At 44.4% G+C, this 25055-nt stretch overlaps 1 protein-coding gene across 1 annotated transcript in view; it reads right to left on the minus strand.

Annotated features, from left to right (window-relative positions):
- TMEM132C (transmembrane protein 132C) overlaps positions 1-25055 on the minus strand; it is a 137323-nt gene that overhangs the window by 24675 nt on the left and 87593 nt on the right. The window contains exons 3-4 of the mRNA XM_072983077.2: positions 20862-21008; positions 5400-5586 (exon numbers count right to left, since the gene is read on the minus strand). Coding sequence (XP_072839178.2) covers positions 5400-5586; positions 20862-21008 — 334 coding nt within the window. The remainder of the gene's footprint in view (positions 1-5399; positions 5587-20861; positions 21009-25055) is intronic.

Genomic DNA, 25055 nt, shown 5'->3' on the forward strand with positions numbered 1-25055 from the left:
TTATTTATTTATTTATTTATTTATTTATTTATTTATTTATTTATTTATTTATTTATTTATTTATTGGACTTATGTACCGCCCCATAGCGCTACAAGCACTCTCCGGGCGGTTTACAATTTTAATTATGCAGGCTACCCATTGCCCCCCCAGCGAGCTGGGTACTCATTTTACCGACCTCGGAAGGATGGAAGGCTGAGTCAACCTTGAGCCGGCTACCTGGGATTTGAACCCCAGGTTGTGAGCACAGTATGGGTCACTGAGCCCAGCCCCCATCAAGGAGGCACAGAGGGGAATTGAACTCCCAACCCAGGCTCCATAGCCAAAGGCTCAAACCACTCAGCTATCCCGCATTTCTATTTCACTCCTTCTGCTTCCCCCCCTTTTTTTGGTACTGTTTTTTTTCTAGGTGCCATTTATGGACTCCCAACTCCCAAGCAAGAGTGTTGTTAAATAAATATTTTAAGCCGAAGCTGCCCCACAGATACGTTATTTTTCATGACTGCCTCTGAAGTTTTCAGGCTGGGTTTTCTTGGGCAGATACACAGAACATTTTATTTATTATATATTATTAACCACATGTCTTCTCTTAACGGATGTAATCCGTCGTCCGGAGGTTTTCTAGGGCTCTTCAATTTTTTTTTCTTAAGCCATGGTAGGAAATACCCTTTGGGCATTCGGGCCTCTATTTAGGGAATTTATTTCCAGAAATCCCATCTCAAAAGAGGGCGGAAGGAAAAGGAAGTGGTGTAAAAGCTCTATTGCCTCACTTTTTGCCCCAAAACAAACCCAAATAAGAGCTGTTTAATCCAGTACATTTTGCAGCTCTTTGTGGAGAACTTACTGTTGGGTCCAAAAAATAAATAAATAAATTGATGATTTTTTAAAATTTTATTTGGGAGATCTGTCTTTAATTTTTGATAGGCGCAAGTATTGACCCAGGCTCAGAGTGAAGGGAAAGATGATGACAAAGCAGTCTGAAAAATGTCTCATGGATGTTTTATGGATTAAGCTGCATAGGATATTTCCTGTCCAGAACACCCTAGTGTGTGGTCCACAGCAGCGGCTTTCTAAGAACCTCCCAAGTTCACAACAGACTTCTAAATAAGCAAGCAGGTGCCCACGGAAAAACTTCAAGGTTTTGTAGTGATGCGCATGGCCCAGTTTTGGCTGTATTGAACAAAGGTGCCCTGTGGTTCATCCTCATAGATCACAGAAGTTAGGGGCAGGCAAAGCATGATCTCTGAACCTTCCGGGTGGCCTCACACCCCCTCCACAACCCTTTTTTCAAGTTAAAAAGTGCCCCAGAAACTCAAAGCTATGTGTGCTGGGTACATTAGGTCAACAGCACAGCAGGACATCTGTAAGACACCTTTGCCTGGTGATGTCATGGGGGTTGGGACAGTGCTGAGTTTTAATCCAAACTGTACAGAAGCTATCCACCCCTCCAATGTGTTCATCACCTTGGACAGATCCTATGACTTTATTACTTATTTGAAATATTTCTATACTGCCTTTAAAAGGACCCAAATGGCCCCTATCAGATTTGAATCAAACCAATTACATCTTTCCCTCCCACTGTCTCACTCAGTAGTGGCCAACAAGTTTGCACCATAGCAGAGAAGTGTCTGGGAGAACACAATACCCCTGTGATTGATTAAGAAAAGGCACCCCAATGAGTATTCTCACTCTCATTCTACACACGTAACAGAGATTTGACCCCTACCTTTTCTCCCATTTACCCCAGTGGTCACTTTTGAGCATTCTTTATTCTAGTTTTCTTGAAAATGCCCTTCAAATAGACATATCGCAGGAAAAGGCATAGATGGGGACTCTTTCCTTGAGGAGCTAGTTTTCCATCTGCAAGGATTTTTTTAAAGAAGGGTGATCTTTCAAACAAGCTTCTGTCTGTTCTTCCAACCACTGCATTTTGCTCCATATCGAGATCCCAGCTTCACTGATTGGAGGAGGTTTGTTTGCCTGCACCCAGCGATGCCATGACACAGAATGCGACCCTGCTTTGTTACAATTAGGAAAACTGAGAGTATCTTTAAAAATGGCAATATGGACATTCGGTATTCCATAGATGTCAGCGCGTATAAACTGCAGTGTAACCATTTTTTCACTAATAGGGGATTTCAGGAAACTTACAAGTATAATAAATTGCAATGTAAGAGCATTTATTATTGTTTGGGGAGGCCACAAATCCTGCCGAAGGACAATCAACGGTGATCAAGCAGGGAAGGAAAAGAGGAGGGAAGCCAGCCTTGGCGCGCTCAGATTAAAATTAATGCTGCCAATCCATTCATTTCCGCAAGTTGCAGTGCTCCCCAGCGTACCATTACAGGCGCTGACAGTCGGAGCATGACAGCACTCACAATAGGCAGCCTGCTTTATTTTCCAAGGCACTCTGCAACACACACCCAACATAAAGTGGTGCCCCGCTAGACGATGACCCCACAAAACAATGAATCCGCATGACAATGAGTTTTTGCGATCGCCATTGCGCTTCACAAAACAGTGTTTCCTATGGGTGATTTTCAGTTCGTGCTTCGTAAGACGGGTTTTTCCCCCCGGGCCCGATGCTTTGCAAGATGATGATTTTTACGGCTGATCGGCGGCTTTGCAAAATGGGTTCCCTATGGGCGATCTTCGCAAAACAGGTGTTTTCGGGACCAATGCTTCGCAAGACAGCAATTTTTACAGCTGATTGGCGCTTCACAAAATGGGTTCCATATGGGTGATCTTCGCAAAACGACAACTATTTTCCCCATTGGAACGCATTAAACGGATTTCAATGCATTCCAATGGGGAAACACTTTTCTCAAGACAATGTTTTCGCTAAACAGCGATTTCAATGGAACGGATTAACATCGTCTTGCGGGGTACCACTGTAATCCCATCTGGGTGACCATAGGCTTTAAAAGTCCAGGAGAGGCTGAAGAAGTTGACATGGGCAGAGCAGGGGGTCTGTTTCAGTTCAAACTGTATCATAACTATCCAAGGTGCTGAAGCAGTTTGAAGGTTAGTTTCAGGACCTTGGACAGAGACAGTAAGGTTTGGGGGCTTAACACCAAAAGTCATGACTCCTAGGACAGGTTCCTAAACCTGGGTCCCCAGGAATGATCCGCACAAGACTGGACGGTTGAGAGGTCCCTTCAGTTTTTGCCAGGGCGTTATTAATGAGATTCTAAGGTGTTTAAGGAATAAAACAGAAAAGTCAACCCCATAAAGGCCCCAACTCGCTAATGAGGAAAACACTTTCTCATGATGGAAAACAACAAGTGACGAGGGTGAGGGAATGATAAATGTACTAAGATTTCTAAGCGCCTTCATGAGGTAATCAATTACCTCTGAGGATTAACCAACGTATATGGAGATGCACTTTTTGAAAAAGTAAAATAAGCTTTTCACTTTCAATTTTTCATCTGACATTTGTTGTGCCTTGTTCGGTCTGCGATTCGTTCATCAGACTAATGCTGAAGATACTTGTCTGACATCATGTCATTATTAAAATTCACTCACTGCGTTCAGCATCAGGAAGGACCAAGGGATGAAAGATGTTTGTAGTTGACACAGAACGGGGAGATAGGATAAAAAGGGAAAGGGAAAAATAGCCCTACCAGATGGCCATTTTTCTACCATTGGCAATGATGCTAAAAGCCTGGAGCTTTCAGGTCAATATTTCTCCCTGATGTTTTGTGGCTTGTTTTTTTAATTGCACGGACAAGTCCTGCTGGAAGAAGCGTTCACAAAGCTTGGTGTGGCACTGTTCACTATAGTAGTGTAGGATGCTAGTTAGGCTAAACAAGCCAATATTAGTACACTCATCTGGGTTTTGGGCAGAAATCCCCAGGAGAGATCCAGCCCCCAAACAGGTTCAGCAAACACCTTGGTCAGGGTTTGGAATGGGTCACTGGGGAGGTGAACACAGACCTCCTTTTTAAGTCTGATTACTTGGTCATGGAGCTTTGAAAGAATGGCGTGCCTGAAGGGAAAGTGTTATGCATCATGGGGAAATAGGCATTTCCTGGAATGTGTGATTTGACCTTCATTCTACGACGGTTGTAAACTAGGCTGGCCAGAGCATTTTCCGGTGGGTCAGAGCAGCTGAAGATGTTTTATGAAAAGGCGTTCTTGATGCAAAGTATGGGCCCCTAGTTTTCATGTATCACTGGCAGTGCTTAACCTCCCTGAATGTGAGGAATAATTCCGATAATTCTGAGGTTTTAGCAGATGACACCGCCAATATTTTCCCTAGGATTCTCATTCTTTCTCTCTCTTTCAATCTCTGTGATTTTGAACAAGCAAATTGCCAAGTAATCAACTCCTCGGGAGATTAACGTTCAAATGAAGGAGGCCGGAGAGTTTAAAAGGGAACCTGGCTAGATCGCAGGACGAGCAGAGAAAAGGCATTCGATGTTTCTCTTTATCGTGTCCTGCTAGCAAAGCATCACTTGTCTCTCTCTCTCCCAATTTGGCATCGTCTTCGCTTTTATTATTAGCGGGATGCATCCTGCTCTGTGCCAAGTCCTACCACTCAGCACAGCAGGGGCAAAGACATACTCAGCAGTAAGGAGACACTTCAAAGCGTATTTTTAGGTGTCCTGGAAACAGGGTGAGTCTGGTTTTATTTTTAATGCCTCGGCCAAGTATTTCAAAACGTGTTGACTTTCAACAGCTGAAGGTCCCTGGGCTTACAATTAGTACTAAATAGATGGTAGAGTTTTCATTCATTAATTTGTTCATTTATCCTTATTAGGGCTGTTCCAAAATTAATTGTTTGTTTGCAAATATTCTTTGGCTATGAAGCAAACCGGCTTCTGGCTTCCCCCAATGGTTTTCTCCCCCCCCCGATCTCTGCCCCCCCTATTTGTCCCCATTTGCCTTCACTTGCCCTCACTCTCAACTGGCTTCTCCTGTACCTTTCCATAGAAGACATCTTTTAAAAGAGGAGTGTCCCCCGGCAGCTCTTTGAGTAAAGGACTGTCCCTTGCAGAAGAAGATAATGTGGCAGCCCTAATTTATCTCTTGAGTTCCTTTAAGGTTTAGAGAAATGCAAAAGAAAGAAAGAAAGAAAGAAAGAAAGAAAGAAAGAAAGAAAGAAAGAAAGAAAGAAAGAAAGAAAGAAAGGAAGGAAGGAAGGAAGGAAGGAAGGAAGGAAGGAAGGAAGGAAGGAAGGAAGGAAGGAAGGAAGGAAGGACCTTCTGCTTATTTTTCTACATTGCCATCACTTGCTGTCACTCGGACTTGGCTTTTCCTGTACATTCTGAGTGAGGGCACTTTCCAGATAGATCAATCAGCAGAAAGGGTGACACCAAAGAAAATTGTCAATACAATATAGAAAAAACTGAAGACAGGATTAAAAGCCCACTGAGAATATCAGTGTTAACTGTCTTACCATTGCCAACGGAACGATGCCCACCAGGTCCTTCTGACAGATGAAGATTTCAGAGAGGGCCGTGTCCGTTGTCCTTTTCCGGGGATACTCCACCTGCCACGTGATGGGCTGTGTCCCCGAAAGGCTGCTGAAGCTGGCGATTTCAAAGTTCAGCCTCACCACCTCACTGAACATGTTGTTATTACTTCTGGATGGAAAACAGGGGGAAGGAAGGAGAAAATAAGAAAGAATCAGACTCGGACAGACTAGCCAACAAGACATCCTAAGTCAGGCTGTGCTGGGAGTTCCAGAATGTTGAATCTAGAGCTCACGTTAACTTTGGGGGGGGGGGGTCGAACATAGGTTGTTTCAACGAAGGAGTGGATGTAGTAAAATGACCTTGAAAATTCCATGGTGTTTAATATGGGAGGAAGGTTTCGCTTTGCTTGCTTATTTCAAGGGTTGCCAACCTTGAGTCCCCCAGATGTTCTGGGACTACAACTCCCAGAAATCCTGGCCAGCACAGCTGGCATTGAAGGCTTCTGGGAGTTTTACTCCAAAAATACCTGGAGACCCCAGGTTGGGGAACCACTGGGTTTCTTGTTTGCTAATCTTAGGGGTCCTGAAGGTATTTGGAGGAGCTGGGGCTCATCAGCAGCACAGAACACTTTGCTTCTTTCCTGCTTGCTGACCTACGATCTGTATTTTTCACAGTACAGTGGTGCCTTGCTAGACGATGATAATCCGTTCCACTGAAATCGCTGTTTAGCGAAATCATTGTCTAGCGAAAAGCATTTCCCCATTGGAATGCATTGAAACCTGTTTAATGCGTTCCAATGGGGAAGAATCGTTGTTGTCTAGCGAAGATCGGCCATAAGAAAGCCGCTTTGCGAACTGCTGATCAGCTGTTTAAATCGCTGTCTTGCGAAGCTTAGGTCCCAAAAACACCTGTTTGTGAGCGCGGAGGGAGCTGTCAAAATTGTCGTCTAGCGAAAATTCGTTTGCGAAGCAGGGACCAAACATTATCCAGCAAAATTCCCCCATAGGAATCACTGTTTTGCGAATCGTGTCGGTTTCTTTAAAAAAAGAACTAAGTCCCTCAAACCACACAACGAAGGTCTCTGACCATCTCTATGTGTCTTTGGGAACTCCATGTGATGTTCAGTATTCAGCAAAGAGGGAATTTCCTTTCCAAAAGACCCCCAACGTAAAAAGGAGTGTTGCCTCCTCCACCACTGACAGCCAACGGTTTTAAGAACTGAGATGTTTCTGAAGGAGGCCACCATTAATCATCCTCATCATGCAGAACTGGAAAGGACTCTATATCATTGAGTCCGTCCCTTGTCAAGGAGGCATAGTGGGGAATCGAACTTCCAACCTCTGGCTCAAACATCAGGCCCTTTGCCCAATCATCTTCAGCATATGGAAACTCGGCAATGTTCTCCCTTTTTATTAGTGGTCAAAGCTCTTCAATGTTTTAGTAGCCCATCTGCATTTCTTGCTGATCTTGCTTTCCGCCAGCTGCTGTTTACGTCTTACTGTTTTAAACTGACTCGATTCCCAAAAAGGATGATCTCCTTGGAGAAATTATCTCTGAGGGATGCCTTTTCCTGCAAACCGGGATCTGTCTTGGGCAGGGGGGATTCTGGAGGGAACTGTAATAATGCTAGGCCTGAACTGACTTTTTGGAGAGAAAAAAATAGCAATAGCCTGGAAAGCCTGCCGAGAGGAAATCAGCAGAACGGCAACGAGGTGTCAATGGAGATGAAACAGAAGGTCAATGATACTGTTTTGTTCCCATTGAGTTTTTAAAGCTGAAGGGGGATTTGAAGCCAAGCTTTCTGAGTCCATGTCCACCTCTCTCACTACCTCAACCGACTGGTTTCTAGTCATGTTATTTTGTTGGCCAAAGCCAAAAGCCTTCCAGAACACCAACAATAGTTCTAACAATGGAAAAAAGTAACACGTTGTAAGACAACAGACAGTTTTCTGTCATTTTCATCACAGACAAAATCCAATGCCTTAAGCAGCTTGCCTTCATCTATCCAACGGTCGGGCCGGTCCTGTCCACCCAAATCCATCAAGAGACTTCACCGTTTACTGCCGGTAAAACTGGACTAAACTAAGCAGCGATGAAATATATAACCTGCACAAGGAGCTCGGCCCATTTCAAAGCACTCAATAGGCCCGCAGGGAGGGAGAGAAGCCGTTCCTGCAAATTTCATTTCTCAAGCAGAGAAAATAACATTACTAAGCCGGGATATTTTAAGAAGAAAGCACTAGGGCAAAAAAAAATAAGAAGACGAAGGAACACCTTATTGCCAAACCAGTTTTTCCTCTGAAAAGCAATTTCCGTGTCGCTCTCATCTGCCCTTGGAAATACCATTTTTAAACTCAAAAGCTGTTGAAGAGAAACAGATGTACCTCAATCTGCACATTCCAGGAAAATAAGGTACAATTGAGTTAGAACTCTATAATCTAGTCCCCATTGACATCGCCCCCTCGATGCACCCTGAACTGGGAAGGCAATATTCAAAGCATAATGTGTCTTGAGGCAGCCTTCTTCTTGAAATTCAAAAAGAAAAAGGAAGATAAATCAAATGTTTTCCAGTTGCCAAACAATTACATTGGTGTATCTATATATTGGCTGATCCTTAAAGGTCAGGTCGGTAACGGGTGCTCTCAAATGTCAGCCGGGATGTGCACGCCTTTTTAAAATGTCTGATCTACTTTCCAGAACGTTCTTCTGTAAAAAGAGGTTATATTGAGTACCGCTGGAGCTTTTCAAAGGAAGACGCCCCGCCATGTTCGCAGTTAGCAAATATGCTGACACTTTATCACTCGTGTACATGATTGGACAGTTGAACTTGTCAATAGAAAGGGAAGGGCTAATCAGAAGTTGATTTGTTTGTTTTTCCCTGCTCAGAAGTAGAACTTTCAGAGGAAGTTGTATCACTTTTTAAAAAATTCTCAAATACATATATTTACTCAGAAGATCCCAAAGTGAGGGCAAGTCACTGTGCCATCACTCTGTGTTGGCTTCTCAAGGAGACAATGTAGCCAATGAGATTTGGCTGTCAAAGGACATCAGAAGCTAAAGAAGAGTGAGGGCAATACTTGCCACTTTCTCGCTGGCTGTTTGTCTTGCTAAAACACAAAGCTGAATAAACACTGAGGGCCCAGAAGAAACAAGGTGTACTAAAACGACTATCGAACTGCTCGTGGAAGCTGGGAAGCCCCACCTTCTTATCACTTGCCAACAGGGTGGCAAAACAACTGGAGCCGAACTAGAAATAGAAAAAGAGGGGAAAAGATTAGTGAACTGCTAGGAAGCAACCTAAATTAGCTGGATAGCTCAGTGGTTTAGGCTGGAACTTTTATGTGCCTCCTGCAAGTAGAGCCAGCCTGGGTAGCCTTGGGCAAGCTGCACAGTCCCTGGATGTCCTCCAGAAGAAGGGAAGGGAAAAACGACTTCCGAGTACTCTGTACTGCAAAAGCTCAGAAAAAGGTCAGTCAGAATTGACTTGGCACATGATGACGACGACGACGAAGAAGACGAAGAAGACGAAGAAGACGAAGAAGACGACGAAGACGAAGACGAAGACGAAGAAGAAGAAGAAGAAGAAGACGAAGACGAAGACGAAGAAGAAGAAGAAGAAGAAGAAGAAGAAGAAGAAGAAGAAGAAGAAGAAGAAGAAGAAGAAGAAGAAGAAGAAGAAGAAGAAGAAGAAGAAGAAGAAGAAGAAGAAGAAGAAGAAGAAGAAGAAGCTAATTGCTTCACCTATGGCTTCAGGAATGCCTACGCTGTGCTACGGAAAATTAAACACGCCAATTTCATTTTTCTCCAAATCGGAACAAGGCCAGAAGGAAAGACACAAGAGCTTGCAGAAGGCTGAAAACATTGAAAACTCAGCAGTCAGTCCCTGGATTAACAACCTCTTTTATTATCTCTCTCTCTCTCTCTCTCTCTCTCTCTCTCTCTCGTATTCTCTGTTTCTCACTCATCTTTCATCCTGACTTGGAGGGGCGTGGGGGTAGCAGCCGTCTCAAACTTCTGCAATTATTGATGGAGTCTACTGAGAAGTGCAAAGATATTTGTGACAAGCCAAAGAACTGAGAATATCGGAGGTGCAAATGGAACGGCCTTTTTCTATAAGGTCGGCCAAAAACAGGAATCAGAAGATACGCTGATAATATGCTGGAAAAGATAGGGTGTTTAGGTAAATTTACTTCCATCTTTCTCCTTTCAGTCCTCATCTATTACATATATCTCTTTAGGAACTCCTTCATATAGTTCAGACATCTGGCTGTGGAGCCAGAGGCTGGGAGTTTGATTCTCCACTGTGCTTCCTTGATGGGGAGAGGACTTGATGATCTATAAGGTCCCTTCTAGCTGTGCAATCCTACAATCAAAGATTATTATAAATGCACCACAAAGCCTGGTGAGCACTATGGGAACTTTGGATGACAACAACCCAAATCCCCTGGTCATTGGCCAAGCTGGTTGATGGATCCTGAATCTTGTAGTCCAAAAATGTTAGTTTCCCAGACTCTGATCTTGCATACAGGTCTTGTTTCCATGCTTCACTTTGAGCGTGAAGCATTTGATGATGACAATTAGGGAAGACTCGGCTGGTCTCCAACCACTTCTCCCAGGATCCAGCCTCGAATTTGGATACTTTAAGGCAGGGTTTGGGAGGAATTTCTTGACTCAGGGGCCAGATTCTAATTCTAAGGCTCTTAAAGGTCACCTTCCATCTGTGGTCCAAGCAAGGGCATGAGATGGGGCGGATGAAGTTCTTAGCAAGTTGACCATTTCCCCAGCGTACATACAAAGGGCAGCAGAATCCTATGCAGGTCTACTCAGCAGTAATCCAAAATGTGACAGCTTCCAGAGCTGCAAACCCAAATTCAGTCCTAATTGGGCAGTGTCTGGAGCTGCAAACCAGAGTTCAATTCCAATTCCCGGGCTCCAAACCCAGACTTCAGATGCCTGCAAATGAATCCTGGAACAGCCATCTAAAAGTCAGTGGAATTGAACAGCAAAGTAGAATTCAGTTTGACTGAACATCTTTGTGGACTGTAAACAAGAATTCAGTCTGATGGAACAACGTCCTGGTCTCCAAGCCAGAGTTCAGTCTCACCCTACTGGTTTCGAGGTTGCAAACCAGGATTTGCTCCCATGTTCAAGCTTCTGGAGCTGCAAACCAGGACTCCGTTTGACTGAACCTCTTCTTGGACTGCAAACTAGGATTTGGTCTGATGGAACAACTTCCTGGCCTCAAGGACAGAGTACAGCCTCACCCCACGGCTTCCTGGGCTGCAAACCAGAATTTGGTTCCGTGCTAACATTTCCTGAGCTGCAAATCAGGCTTCGGTGTAATGGAACAGCAAATGAGAATTGAGTTTGACTGAAAAACGTCCTGCTCTGCAAAAAGCAGAATTCCAACTGATGGAACAGCTTCCTGGGTTGCAAACCAGGGTTCATCCTGCCTGAATTGCTTCCTGATCTGCAAACCAGAGTTTGGATCCATGCCGCTAGTTCACAGTCTACAAATCAGAATTCAATTCAAAGCCCTTTTTAAAGAAATATTTGAAATAGTTGTTCCCATCTTTCCCCCATCAAGTGTCAAAGCTGGTGCACAGAGAGAAATCGGCGGGGTTGTTGGATACACAGGGAGAGTAGGAATGGAAATAGTTTGAAAGATTGGATCTCTCTCTCTCTCTCTCTCTTTTTAAAAATTGCGACTCCATGCTGATGTCTATCAATGCGCTCCTTGATGTGCTGCACCCAAGCACTGCATTGAGAAGTTCCTTGACATTTATGTCAAAACCAAATTCCATAGAAGGTCAGCAAAAGGGCTTAAGGAGGATAGTTGTACAAACAAAAACAGGAACAACATGAACCGACACACTCCCTGCTACCAATACAAATTGAACCGAAAGACGGATGAACTTTGCCTGCCAAAAGGCAAGTCATCTCCTCGTCTATGAAGTGTACAGAGAGTCTCCTTCTTTCCTTTCCTTAGCCCCTTCATTGTGGGGATGGTGGAGGGGCTAAGGAAAGAAAATGAGATGGCTTTGACTACAACTCCCATCATCCAACGCATTCAAGAGGGTCGACGATACCTCCCATGCTAGCAGAACCATACTTTTCTCTACTGTATCTGAGACAGCACGCTAGCTTGGTGCCATTCCAAGACAAGTGAAGGATTTGCCAGCTTCGTGATGTCTCAACAAGGGGTGCCTGAATGTAGAATCATAGACTAATGGAGTTGGAAGGCGCCTACAAGGCCATCGAGTCCAACCCCCTGTTCAAGGCAGGAATCCAAATCAAATTATATCTGACAGATGATTGTCCATTTTTCTCTGGAGTGCCTACAGTGTTTCTATGTTTCCTGTAGGCTAGTTTAGAACATACGTTTTTTTTCAGTGTATAATCCAAAAATAAGAAAAATAAGTAGGGCTTTGCAAGTCTAGGGGGAAAGGGATCAAAGTGCTGCAGGATCGCTTTGATCCCTTCTTTCCTCTCCATTTGTTTTTGTACTCGCCTCAGCTTACTTCCGTGTATATGACAAGCCTCAATTTTTAGCCTAAAGATTTTAGACAAAAGTATAGTCTTATACATGGAAAATACGGTATATCATGTGCAGCACATCTTTCTTTGTTTTTGAACACCGAGGAACGCCTGAAGGCTCAGGAGGAACAACTTCCCTCCAACGTTTCCTGCTGGAGGTGGTTTCCTCAATTTATCAACTGGCAGAGCCGGCTCAGAGCACAGCAGTGTCTGAACAGATAAATCCTGTCCCCAATCACTCCATGGTTCTTGGTAGACTTTCATAACTCATGGAAAGCTCCAGATAACATCTGGATTTGATCACCTTGCTCTCCAACTTGCTGACATGCATACATACAAAACCACGCATTGTGTTCTGTGTCTACTTCTGAACACATCTCCAGATCTCGATGTGCGGCAGGCTTATTATTTGCCACACGACAAATCCTGGAGAGTTTGGGGACCCAACGGCGTGCGCATGGAGGGGAATTTATGGTCTCCAGACGTCGCAATATGGAGATGTGCTTAATAACCACTTCTCCATCCAACTTTTACAACCTGGCAGGGGATGAGGAACAGGGAAGGTTCTACGCACGGCAGCTGTGTAAGCCGTTTGTGTTTCATGGGAGGACAATGAAAAATTAATCTCCACCGAATGTAACTAAGTTTTTCAGAGAAAGCAGCAAAACTACTCAGATATTATCGTCGGCGACAGATGTTGGCTGACGGCCTTCGTTTGCAAAATTACCTGTCATGTTCTTGCTGCTTCCTCCAGCAAATACACAACCAAAACAAAGATAAAAATAAAGAACACATTCAAAAAAAAAAAAAAAAGAATCGGATACCAAAAAAAGCTAGCAAGCCCAGATGTCTGCCAAAAGTAGTAAAATGTTCCCCATATAAATGGGATATTAAAAGAGTTTTCAACATGCGGCTATAACAGTTATCAGGAATGATTGAAGAACGATAGATGAGAGATACTATCCCTCCTCTCAATAGGAATTCGGAACACTTAAGTACAGAGAGGAGGTTCATAAGAGTCATGAGATGTCAAAAGACTTTTATTTTCTTCTTCTGTGTCTTTTTTTCACCCCTTCTGAACATCTGTTCCTGTTATGGGAGGAAGTGAGGTGGCATTTGTTATGTCTGAAAAGTCATTTTCCTAAGGGAAAGGAAGGGAAGGGACGAGAAGAGAAGGGAAAGGAAGGGAGGACAGGAGAAGGATCAGAAAATATCTTTAAAAGCTGGTGGCACATGGGTAGTTGAATAGGAACAAGCAGCCACAACCAGTACTGAGAAAGTTGGCCGGACTTCAGAGGTTCCGCGCTTACTCTCAAGAGAATTTGCTTCAAGCCAGGAATGTTAAGATGAGATTGAAGGATAATAAATCAGCTTTCCTCACTTCCATTCTGTTTTTGCCGCTGCATTCCAACACCTCTTCCATTTTCGTTCTGTTTCAGTTCCAGAACGCTGGAAAAAAGATTTTGCTCATATAAAAAAAAAATAAGAAAAGTTTGCACCATTGCATAACGGTGACATTCGAGGCCCCATAAAATGCTTTCGCAATTCAAATAGCCATTTCCAGTCTCCTTGCGTGTTTATTAAACACAGCTGCTACATGGAGGCAGGGCAAGATCATAGGGTGGTAATCGCCAGAATTCCTTATCTAGTCTAGCAGGATGTAGCAACCTGATGACATCATGGAGCTCCAGAGACAGTCAGGTTTGGCGATTTGATAGTGGCATTGTGGGCAAATCAAGTCAGTTACGAGTGAGGGCATTAAAAATGCCCTTGATTCCGTTGCTTATTTTGAAACTTCTATCAGCCATGGCTCTTCGCCATGTCCAGCTCTCAACTGCTATGAAGCCATGGCTCTTCATCATGTTCAGCTCTAAACTTCGGTGTAACGACAGCCCTTCACCATGGTCAGCTCTAAACTTTCTTTCATAAGAAAAAGAATTCAAGGTTTAGTTTGGGAAACCCTTGTCAGGATGGTGCAGCTGATTCATGCCAAAGGATTAAGCCCCGTGTAAGAATAGTAACTTTTTATTCTGACCGTCTTTCATAATGCAGAGAACCTTCATGCTATGCCCACCATCGGTTTGTGTATGTGTTTCATTAGGTGTCCTACACTCAAAACACACACACACACACACACACACACACACACACACACACACGGCATTCCAATTTCAGTGCATGGTGCAGGGACATCAAGATGGCCTCCTGAAACCGGTGTTGAGACAACGAGATAGACTACTCCTTTCCTCCTTGTCTAGAAATTAAAGTTTTGATGGATGGGCTGCCTATGCCGTTTCCTTGCCCTGGGTTTGTAATCCAGCAGCGCAAACAATATTGAGCTTGGGCTGAAATTTCTCCAAAGCACACAGAAGATCGCCGGGAAGCGTCGCTGTCGCATGGTGGAGAACACCCTGATTATGAAATTGCACCAGTGATGGATGGAGGCTTGCAGTGAAACTGATGTGTCGGCTTGCTTTCCGTTGCCTACCTCCACCCCGTAAAGCCTGGAGAGAGGGAACGCCTCTCACAAGCTTATTTACAGTTATGAGAATGTGAATTTCTCAGGTTCATTGCAAAACCTTACAGCTGGGCTAGATTTCCTCCTCCCACCACATAAAGTAGCTCCATGCAGTTTCCAACAATTATATTTTACAAGTTATGCTGTTCTCTTTCATCAGTTACTGTGGGAGAACAAGAGTTACATTGCCAAAATGAAAGAAGAAGCAAAGATCAAGTTTCTTTAATGCTTTCTGGTGAAGCTGACTGGATAGCTCAGTGGTTTAGGTACCTGGTTATGGAGCCAGAGGTTGGATGTTCGATTCCCCCACTGGGCCTCCTGGGAGAAGAGCCAGCCTAGAGGAAGGGAAGGGCAAACCGTTTCTGAGTGTTCTCTATCTGGGAAAATTTGAAAAGGTGCTGCCATAAGACAGAACTGACTTGATCCCACATTTATTATTATTATTATTATTATTATTATTATTATTATTATTATTATTATTATTATTATTATTATTATTATTATTATTATTATTATTATTATTATTATTATTATTATTATTATTATTATTAATCATAATCGTCATCGTCGTGGTCCTCGTGGTCCTCGTCGTCCTCATCGTCCTCGTCGCCGTCGTCGTCGTCGTCATCGTCATCATCATCATCATCATCATCATCATCATCATCATCATCATCATCATCATCATCATCTTATATTTGGTCTTCCTCTTCTCCTGCTGCCTTCCGCCTTTATCCAGTCTTATCTCAATAATGGCAGGAAAGAGTCAATTCAGAGAAAATAAATGTTTGATGCAATGCCCATAAGATACTCTAGAGGGCACCCTAACAACCTCCAACTGCTTGAAACCGACTGAGTGGATGGATTACGAATCAAATCCATTTCCTCCCAGAAAATTAATTTGGAAAACAAGGAGTAAATTGAGCGTCATTGGGATTGATAAATCAGAAGATCCAGCTGACAAACCACTGCTTTTAACGTGCATTGCACAAGACAGGACTATATGATCGGAGGCTTGGCCAATGATTGGGTTAAGAAAGAGAAGACAGAGATTTTTGAGAATTAGGCATGGAAGCCAAAGCTCAGGGTGAAGGCAAGGGGCGTGGCAGACGGCTTCTCCTACGCTTGTGCATGCAAAAAAAAAGTGTGCAACCCACCCTTTCACTAGTCTTTTGCAACTCTCACTTAGCATCCTGGGAAAAAGTGAGAAAACAAACAAGTCTCCAAAAATGGTCATCCCCAACTTTTCTCCTCTTCCTCTTATTGGGCAGGTCCGGCCCTACCGTTGGCCAGAGTGAGGCAGCTGTCCCAGGCAGAAGGTCCTGAATGCTATGAAACAGCAAGGAGCAGCCAACCCTTTCCACCAGTACTGTTGTGGTGGTAGCTTTACTGCCAGGCCAGGAGGAGTCTGTGTTTTTTTGGAGCGAATTTCGACCTCGTCTGCTAAAAAAGGAGAAGGCTCTGGATCTGGGCCTGCTGCACTGGAATTGGTGGAAAGCAGATCCCATTTTCTCTTCAACCTCAGGCACCAAAATACAGTGGTGCCTCACTTAACGAGTGCCTCGCTTAACGATGAATTTGCATAACGATGGCCTTTGCTGGAAATTTTGCCGCCTCACCTAACGATGTTTCCTATGGGGTATTTTCGCATAATGATGTTTGGGACCTTGCTTCACTTAACGATGACAGTTTTAGGTCCCCTGTTTTGCTTAACGTTTTTTTTGACAGCCCTGTTTTCACTATTTTAAAAATATTCTAAAATGTTTAAAAATGTTTTAAATGCTTGGAATCATTAGTGCACCTAATAAAACCTTCGTTAAAGTAATTTGGCTTCGTTCTGAGCCTTTTTGAATTTTTGGTAATTTTTTTTCACTATTGAAATGTATTGAATAGGCTCCTATTGGTACGGATTAACCGGTTTTCAATGCATTCCTATGGGAAATGGTGTTTCGCTTAACGATGTTTTCACATAATGATGTTTTTAATGGAACCAATTAATATCGTTATGCGAGGCACCACTGTACCTTGAGCTTGTGGGCTTGGGACAGTGGTTACTGAAAAGTCTCAGAAGTGGTTAGACCTCCATTCCTAGAATTCCCAACCTAAAAGACCAAGGCTCGGGTATTTATGGTTCAGCAACCTCCGAGCACCCAAGACGGGTGTTTATTACAAGTATTGGTTTAGAACAGTGGCTCCCCATCTTGAGTCCTCAGATGTCCACTATGTTCCTAAGGCTTGCTGCGTCACACCAAATGAATCTGGGGCAGGTATGTACGTAGGTGTAAATCATCCTTGAAATTGATGCCGGGGGGGTGGTGGAATAACTTTGACGATTCTCATCGACTTCAAAACAGAAACATTTGTGGGTTGGGCACCAACCACAGAGGGAGGTCTAGTGTCAAGATAGACTTCTTCTGCCATCTTGAAGCTCCAGTAGGTCACTGGAACGAAGTTGGTGGAGAGGTTTCACTAAGGATTGACAACGATGGAGGGTTTGATCAGCAACATCTTGGGAACGGCTGCTTTGAGAGCGCTGACAGGGATTTTATTGGCTTTGCTTTTAAGATGGCGGTCTGCGATTTTTCTCTTTCTCTGTCCTCTTTCCCTGAACCCACACTCTTTTCATGCTTTATTGCCCAGTTGATTTATCTCTCCTCACCCAACCTGGGAAGCCAGATTGGTTACGAGTGTGATGTTCAACTGCTGATCTCAGCTGTTTATGAGCTCCAACAGATGTTCATGTTTCTAAGATCCTTGGGTTGTTAGTAGGAGGGAGGGAGGGAGGAAAGACGCCTACTTTGTCTTGGCTATGCATCATTTTTCCCTTCCATATCTCTTAACTCCGAAGGTGAACGTTTCACCTTGGAAGCTGGTTGGCGATGCCAACGGAGATGGAGGAAAGGGGAGAAAAGCCGATCTTTTTGAGTCCCCCCCCCCAAAAAATATTAAAGCTTATGTTGCTAAGGTTTGAAAAGCACCAAGCCCTGACAAGGTGAGTTTCCATCTGAAAAATCCTTTCTCTCCAGGATGGTCTGAATGGATAACCTAGTTACTCCTGGCAGCTCATTAAAGGGAAAGGTTGGGGAACGAACATCGTGCCAAGGAGAGTAACAAATTGGCCTTGAAGCCAAGAAGCGGTGCCAAGCTCCTGTGGCTGTTGATCAAGGCATGCTGGAATCAAGGACGTCACCATGGGCTTTGTCAGGAACGGTTTCTTGATACACCTCTCCCTTCAACAACACTGGGGGTAGGGGGCGCCAGTCCCCTGTGTAGTTCAAAATCAGTGCCTAACTCTTACGCTGTCCCCCAATGTAAGTAGAAAGCACAATCAGTTGATTCACACACACACACACACACACACACACACACACACATACAGGCCTCCCTCGACCATCATCAGCCTCCTGACATTGCCCAGCACCTTCGCCGGGCACCATATGGAGTCGCCAACTTCCCAAAACCTAAGTATCTGTTAAATAGTGTTGTTGTGGTTGTAATTAAAATAAAAGACACAAGTTTTGATTGTTAGTCTATAACAGATACAGGTTTTAACTACCACCATCACCCTTCTCCCCACTGTTGTTGTCTGGAACAAATTACATTGCTCCCCTCTTCTGGGGGAGAAAGATGGTGCTGTGACAGAAAGACACAGAGATCCCATTAAGAGATGGCCGTCCATTGCCAAATCACATTAGTTTAATCAAACACCCCTGTTCTGCAGAGGCAGCGCCACAAGCAACACACCAGAATGTCCTGAAGGCTTGCCAGGTGGGACATTTCTCAAAGAGAATGGGAGCCACAAAAGGATACCCTGGAGCGGATCCAGAAAAGGCTGACCAGAACAGTGAAAGGACATGGCCAAGTCCTCCAAGGAAGAGTTTGTTGGGCACGTAACACCATGAATCGCACGCGTTCTGGGGGATCTCAGCCGGCCCCTCTACCAGGAAGCACCGTGAGGATTCAAACTCCCTCTCTCCTGGCTTTGCAGTCAGTTGCACCAACCCACTGAGCCCTAGCAGCTCAACGACTTCCTTAGACCGGGGCCAGGCAAAACACAGACATAGGTGACCTCCTGGAACATCTCCCTAGCCTCCAACGGATGGCTTCACGGGCACAGAAATGCCCCCGGGAAGAGACACAAGCTTCATTTTCACAACTGACAGCCTTACAGAGAAAGAAGAGCCTTCACCGATCGCATCACTGTCTTCCTCTAGCTGATGGGGCCAACAAGACCCAAACAGAGATGGCAGTTTTGAGGAGTCAGAACAGGTTAACGTTCAGGAGCAAGGCAGCTTTGCCCGTCTCAGCCCCATACTTCCCAAACCCTGATATGGTCCCATCAAAGATATGTCTGCTCCATGCTTCATGCACCATTGATGAGGCTGTTCGCACAATCCCCACGCAAAGAGCATCATGCGCAGCAGGTCAGGTGCACCAACGGCCCTGATGCACAGCTGACAAGGCAGCATAACTCCAAATGACATACAGATTCCACCCTGAACCTTGCCATTTGGGAGGGTGGGGGAAGGAAGCTGTTTCCCGGAACACTTTTGCTAGTCATGGAGAAGAGGTGCAAGGTGGCTTTCCAGTCTTCGGAACCACCAGGTCTAGAAACTTGGAAAAGCAAACTTTCAGTGCAAGTGGAATTCCACGTGCCTGAAGAAGAGACCAAGGCCTCTTACCAAACAAAAAGGATGAGGAGACCCCAAAGATTTGTTTATTTCTTAAATGTATATACCAGCCCAGTAGTATGACGCACTGCTCTGGGTGGTTTACCATTGGCTAAAAACCCAGTGAAAATAAAGCAAGCAAAAAACAGCATAAATTGAAAATACAGCAATACCAAGAAGCAGAAAATGTGGCACGGGGCATGTGCTGTGAACAAGCATAGCAACAGAGGAGCACATTAAACAGGGCTGCCAAAAGCGGCCTCACTATAAAGCTGTGTTTTCAAGCATCTTTTGAATGTCTGGTGGGAGGGCGCCAGGCGCAGCTTCACCAGCAGCTAATTGCATGGAGTTGGTGCCACAGCAAAGAAGGCCCTGCTTCTAGTGGATGGTTTCCTGGCCTCCCATGGAGTAGCATCCCGGAGGATCATGGCCTGGGAGGACCTCATGGAGGAAGCAAAGGACCTTGGGAAAAGACAGAATGGTAGATCTGCGGTATGTACAGATTTCATCAGGGGTGGTTGGGGAGTGGAAACAGCTTGGCAGCTTAGCAAATTCTACTTGATTACACAATTAAAGTGATATAGGTGTACACTGATGTTCATTGTGCAACCCCTAGCTTCCTATTCAAGAATGTTGCTCCTCATTTTTATTTGCAGCTGCTGCTGCTCTTGAAAGAGCCACGGCTTCTTTCCTCTTTTTACATTGCAAGCTTTCCGCTGCCAATTCCACTGTTCAGAACGCTGCCGGTTACAGATGGATTTAAAACTCTAAGCCGCTGGTGGATGACAGATGTTCTCTCTGCTTCAGAAACACGGGGCGGTCGTCTCCACCCACGCTCCCCCTCCTTAACCGGACACAAGATCAGGAGAAGTGGATTATTCCAATTTTCCAGGGGTGACGGTTAGCGAATCCGCTGCAGGTCCGGGGTGGAACTTCACATGAGCTATCCGAGGTGCTGAACCAACAGGAGGCACAGCATCTAGCGCTCTGGATAGCTCTCGTAAAGTTCGGATTCACTGCTCCTGCAAAATTAGAAGCATGGACCTATTTGGGGCCATAATGTGTCGAGAAGGAGACAGAACCAATGACACACCCTTCCAATATTGTCAACTATAAAGGACAGGTGTCACTGTGGAACAGAAAATCTGTCCGCTACAGAGACTTCTCGGGTGGGGTGATACTATGTCTTGCTCTGTGGGCAGAGACTTATTGTATCTTCCCTTGGACTGATGTTGTCAATGTGCCAAGGAAAAGAAGGAGGACGAAGAAGAAGAGGATGAAGAAGAGTAGGGGAAGGAAGAGGGCCCACCATTATAGAATAAAGTCAAGGGTCCTAAAGCATTCTAAACACTTTTCGGAAGGTATCAGAACATATGCTAGATCAGACCAAATTCCCAATTAGTCTGGCATTTTGGTTCTTGTTGTAGTGATGCTATGACCAAATGCTATCAAGAAGGGCCCCACAGCTACTTTTGAGTTCACACAGTTTTGAGTTCCTACCAAAAAGGCCACAAAGGTCCTGTGAGATCAAAACATAGATCCATGTTGTGAGAACTCAGCTTCTCCAAGCAACTGGTCGGACGGGTGTTAGAAGTTCCCCACGCCAACCCTTTCAAAGCTTTTGCTACGACTTGGTAGACTCCGCATCAAAGCCATTCCGCACATGGCCACTGTCATCACAGAAGAGGCCCTGCCAAAACCACCTTTTCCGACCCACTCACCTGCTCCTTGGACTCTGGCTTATTCTCTGGCACATCACAGTGGTTGTTGAATGTTTCCCGCCATTGCCAATTTCTTGGGTCACGTCCCACTGTCTTGGGTTGCTCGCCTTTGCGCTGAGGATATTGACCCCTTTCTTCACTTTTGCTCTGTTGGAAAGGAGAGCGACAGGACAGGACATTACACTGTTGTCCTTGCTGGACTTCTGTCTACCTTCTCTTCATGCAGGAAAAGCCCAGCTTTGCCCGATCAAAGAATCTAAAACAACTGTGGATCCAAAGCCATGCAATATGAAAACAAAAAACCTTTTCTAAGCAGGCTAGAAAATGTTTTTCCCCACTGGAGGAGAAGGAAAGAAGAAGAAGAAGAAGAAGAAGAAGAAGAAGAAGAAGAAGAAGAAGAAGAAGAAGAAGAAGAAGAAGAAGAAGAAGAAGAAGAAGAAGAAGAAGAAGAAGAAGAAGAAGAAGAAGAAGAAGAAGAAGAGGAGGAGGAGGAGGAGGAGGAGGAGGAGGAAGAAGAAGAGGAAGAAGAAGAAGAAGAAGAAGAAGAAGAAGAAGAAGAAGAAGAAGAAGAAGAAGAAGAAGAAGAAGAGGAAGAAGAAGAAGAGGAAGAACTAGTGAAATGACACCACCACCACCACCACCACCACCAACAACAACAACAACAACAACAACAATGCAATAAGGTAGCCATCCTGAATGTATCATCTCCATTCAGTGGTTCCCAACCTTGGATCTCCAGATGTTCTTGGACTCCAACTCCCAGAAATCCTGGCCAGCACAGCCAGTGGGGATGGGTTCTGGGAGTTTTAGTCCAAGAACTCCTTGGAAGCTTGAGATCCACTGCTCTAGATGCTCTAGAACACAATACGAAAATGTGCATTTTTTTGCAAACCATGTTTGAGCTGAGAATTGGGGTGCAAATACAGCAAAGCCAAGAAACTGAGAGGCATGTGTTAGATTAGTTCATTGAAGATATGTGGCTTCCCTCCTTCCCAGCTTTTGAGAGGAAATAATAGACTTATCTCTTATTCTCTTCCCATTCAATGCAATCTGTAGTTTTACTCAGGATTAGATATAAGGGACAAGCTGTGGCTTGTGTTGGATCAGCTTGGCCAAATGACGATTTCCCAAATGACGAATCTTTTCCCAAATATTTTGGATGATGTGCAATTGTTCTTTTTCTAAACCAAATCCAACCCAATGTCTCCAGGAGAGGGTTTGACTCTGTTATTTCATATATTGTTATTTCTTTTATTGCATTTCTCTCTCACCTCTCCATCAAGCATTAAAAACAAGCTCAAAACAAGTTTCGAAACAAAGTAGACAACAAAACCATTAACATCACCAGAGTCCTCTTGGAAATCACCAGAACAGCCACCATGCATTTCACATCCGATGGGCTCTCTGTTGCTCATTCAAGTGGGGAGCTGATTCCAGACAAGGATATGAGTAAGGGCGAGATGGACAGCCCACGAAACAATACACACTGGTTGTGTGATGGGCCCTTCCTTACGCAATGATTCCAACAGGATTCTGGCCCAAGAAAAACAGCTCAACGTTGGTGGATCTACCTTAGTGGCCCATCACATAGATTGAAATCTCTATTCGGTTTCAAAGTCTACTGAAAATGATTCTTTCTGCAGGTGTCCCCAAGCCAATAACAATCCCTCTGTTTTGTCTGTTATTGCCAGAGGGTTTTTTAAGTACTTATGAAAACACGAGTACTTATGATTTAGGCAATTGGCTGCAAAGTCAGAGGTTGGGAATTCGAATCACCACTAGCCCTTCTTGACCGGGGCAGGACTGGATGATCCGTAAGGGTCCCTTCCAGCTTTGCAGTTCTAAGATAATTATTGTCAACAGCTTAGAAAAGCTGTTCTTCTGACCTAGCAAGGTACTTCCTTAATTTCTTCGATGAGTTGGGCAATTTTAAGAGGGGAGGAAGGAAGACATTCCAAAGGAACTGAAGGCTAAAAAGGCCAGAGAGAAAAGAACTCTGCTTGAATCTTTCTCTGCCATCCGAAATCGCTCAATATTTTTGGCCCAGTGATGCCCCTGTGCTTTGCCTGGGAGAGGTTCATTGTCACTTATGATCAGGTTCATGACAACCGGCGCTAGATGGTGGGTTGCATTTTCCTCCCAAACTGGAGATTGTTCTCTGCACCATGAAACACACTACCGAGGCGAGCCAGTTTCTGGTTTATTAGGGATGACATTTTCTCTGGACAGGATTAGGAGCACAATCCGGGACCAGAGGACGGTGGGTGGGTTGGTGGGTCAGTGGGGGGTGGAATCAAAGGGAGAAAGGGGGGGAAAGCCCCATAACTCTAGTGATTGAGCCGTTTTTGCTAATTAGTCCACAGCATTGAATATTAGAACAGATATACATCCAAAGAACGCATAATGCAATGGTGAGTTAAAGGAAGGGAGGACTAAGTGGGTAACCCATTAGGAAGGAAATCAATGCCATGATGCCACTTAGTGCTGGAATGGGCTGTTCAATGGCCCCCAACGTGGGCTCTGAAACACATATGGAAAGCTTAATTTGACATATCTCCTCCCAACTCTCCCTCCCCCCCTCTGCTGTATATAATGAGGTCAACATATGAGGTAGAATTAGGTCGTGAAGGGGGAGAGATTAATGTATCTGTGTTTGTTTGTTTGTTAAATAAGCCCCTACATTAACCTTTACATCATCAAGAGGACCCCTTTGCAATTAGCATGATTCCGTTATTGATGACGGTATTGACTTCGATTGGTCGAACGTCATGCTATTAGGAGGCTTTCCCTGTTCGACTGGTTTGTTGTTCTTCCCGTTATGCACCATCAAGTCAGCACGGGCTTGTAGCAACCCTCATAGGCTTGTCAAGGTATACTGTAGGCATCCTTCAGTCTCAAGAGACTATGGTAACATGCTCTGAATAGCATGTTAACGTCAAGGTAAGGGAGGCATTTAGGGAGCGGTTTTACCACTTCCACAACCTGACAGAGCCAGGGGGTCAAACCCAGCTTTTTAAAAACAGCTAGCCACAGAAAAGGGGACAATTGTTTTGAAAAAGACACAAATAACCCATACAGTGCTTCCAGTTCGTAAGTACCCACACACCAATATGTGAATGACTGAATTCGGAGTAATTTGCACATAATGCACTTGTAATTTGTGCAAAACGCATACGTTTTATCTGTATCTCAGAAAAGATCTTGCCTCCTGCCAGGTGAGGAGAAAACTTTTCCAATTCCTCCCCAAAATGACAGGAGCGAGGATTTACATACCTCAAGGAATGGGAGGGTTATTACAGTGGTGCCTCACCTTACGTATGTCCCTACTTACAACCATTTTGAGTTACGACCAGCTCCGGCCACAAAATTTTGCTTCGACTTGTGGCTGGAGCTTCCAGTTACGAACAGAAAAAGGCAGGGGGAAAAGGCAGGGAATTCAAATTTCTAACTATAGGTGGCGACGAGGCTGCTTCTTTGTAGCTCTTTCGCCCCCAGTGTGCGTCATAGTCAGAGGAGGCTTGGGACTGCCTCGCTTCTGCTTAGGGTTTTTTTAATTTTTTTTTGTTTGCTTGTTTCCCCCAATTCTGATGGGTCTTGGGGGGTTTGGTTGCCTTTTGGAGTGTTTTTCCCCATTTCTAACGGGTCTTGGGGGGGTTGTTTGTTTTTTGGTCCCCCCCCCATTTCTGATGGGTCTTGGGGGATTTGGTTGCTTTTTTGTTTTTTTCCCCATTTCCGATGGGTCTTGCATGCTTTCCTTGGTTTTTCTTTGGTTCTCTGTGCATTTCCGAACTGCTCCCTTTGTTCTCTGTGCATTTCTGAACTGCTCCATTTGTTTTCTGTGCATTTCTGAACTGCTCCATTTGTTCTCTGTGCATTTCCGATGGGTCTTGCATGCTTGATTGCTTTTCTCCCTACCCTCTTCGGCCGGAAGGGATTAATCATGCTTCCAGTGAATCTTGCAGTGATTTTTTTCTGATTTTTTTCTTCGGCCAGAACGGATTATTTGCATTTCAATGGGAAATAGTGCTTCGACTTACGACCATTTCAACTTACACCCATCTTCCCAATCCAATTAAGTTCATAAGTCGAGGCACCACTGTACTATGATCTCCACCTACACAACCTTTAACGTATTCTTCTTTTCATTCCCCAACACATCCTGACTCAATATCTATATTGTGGGTCTTTTTGAGG

Source organism: Pogona vitticeps, chromosome 14, assembly GCF_051106095.1.
Source record: "Pogona vitticeps strain Pit_001003342236 chromosome 14, PviZW2.1, whole genome shotgun sequence".
NCBI lineage: Eukaryota > Metazoa > Chordata > Lepidosauria > Squamata > Agamidae > Pogona > Pogona vitticeps.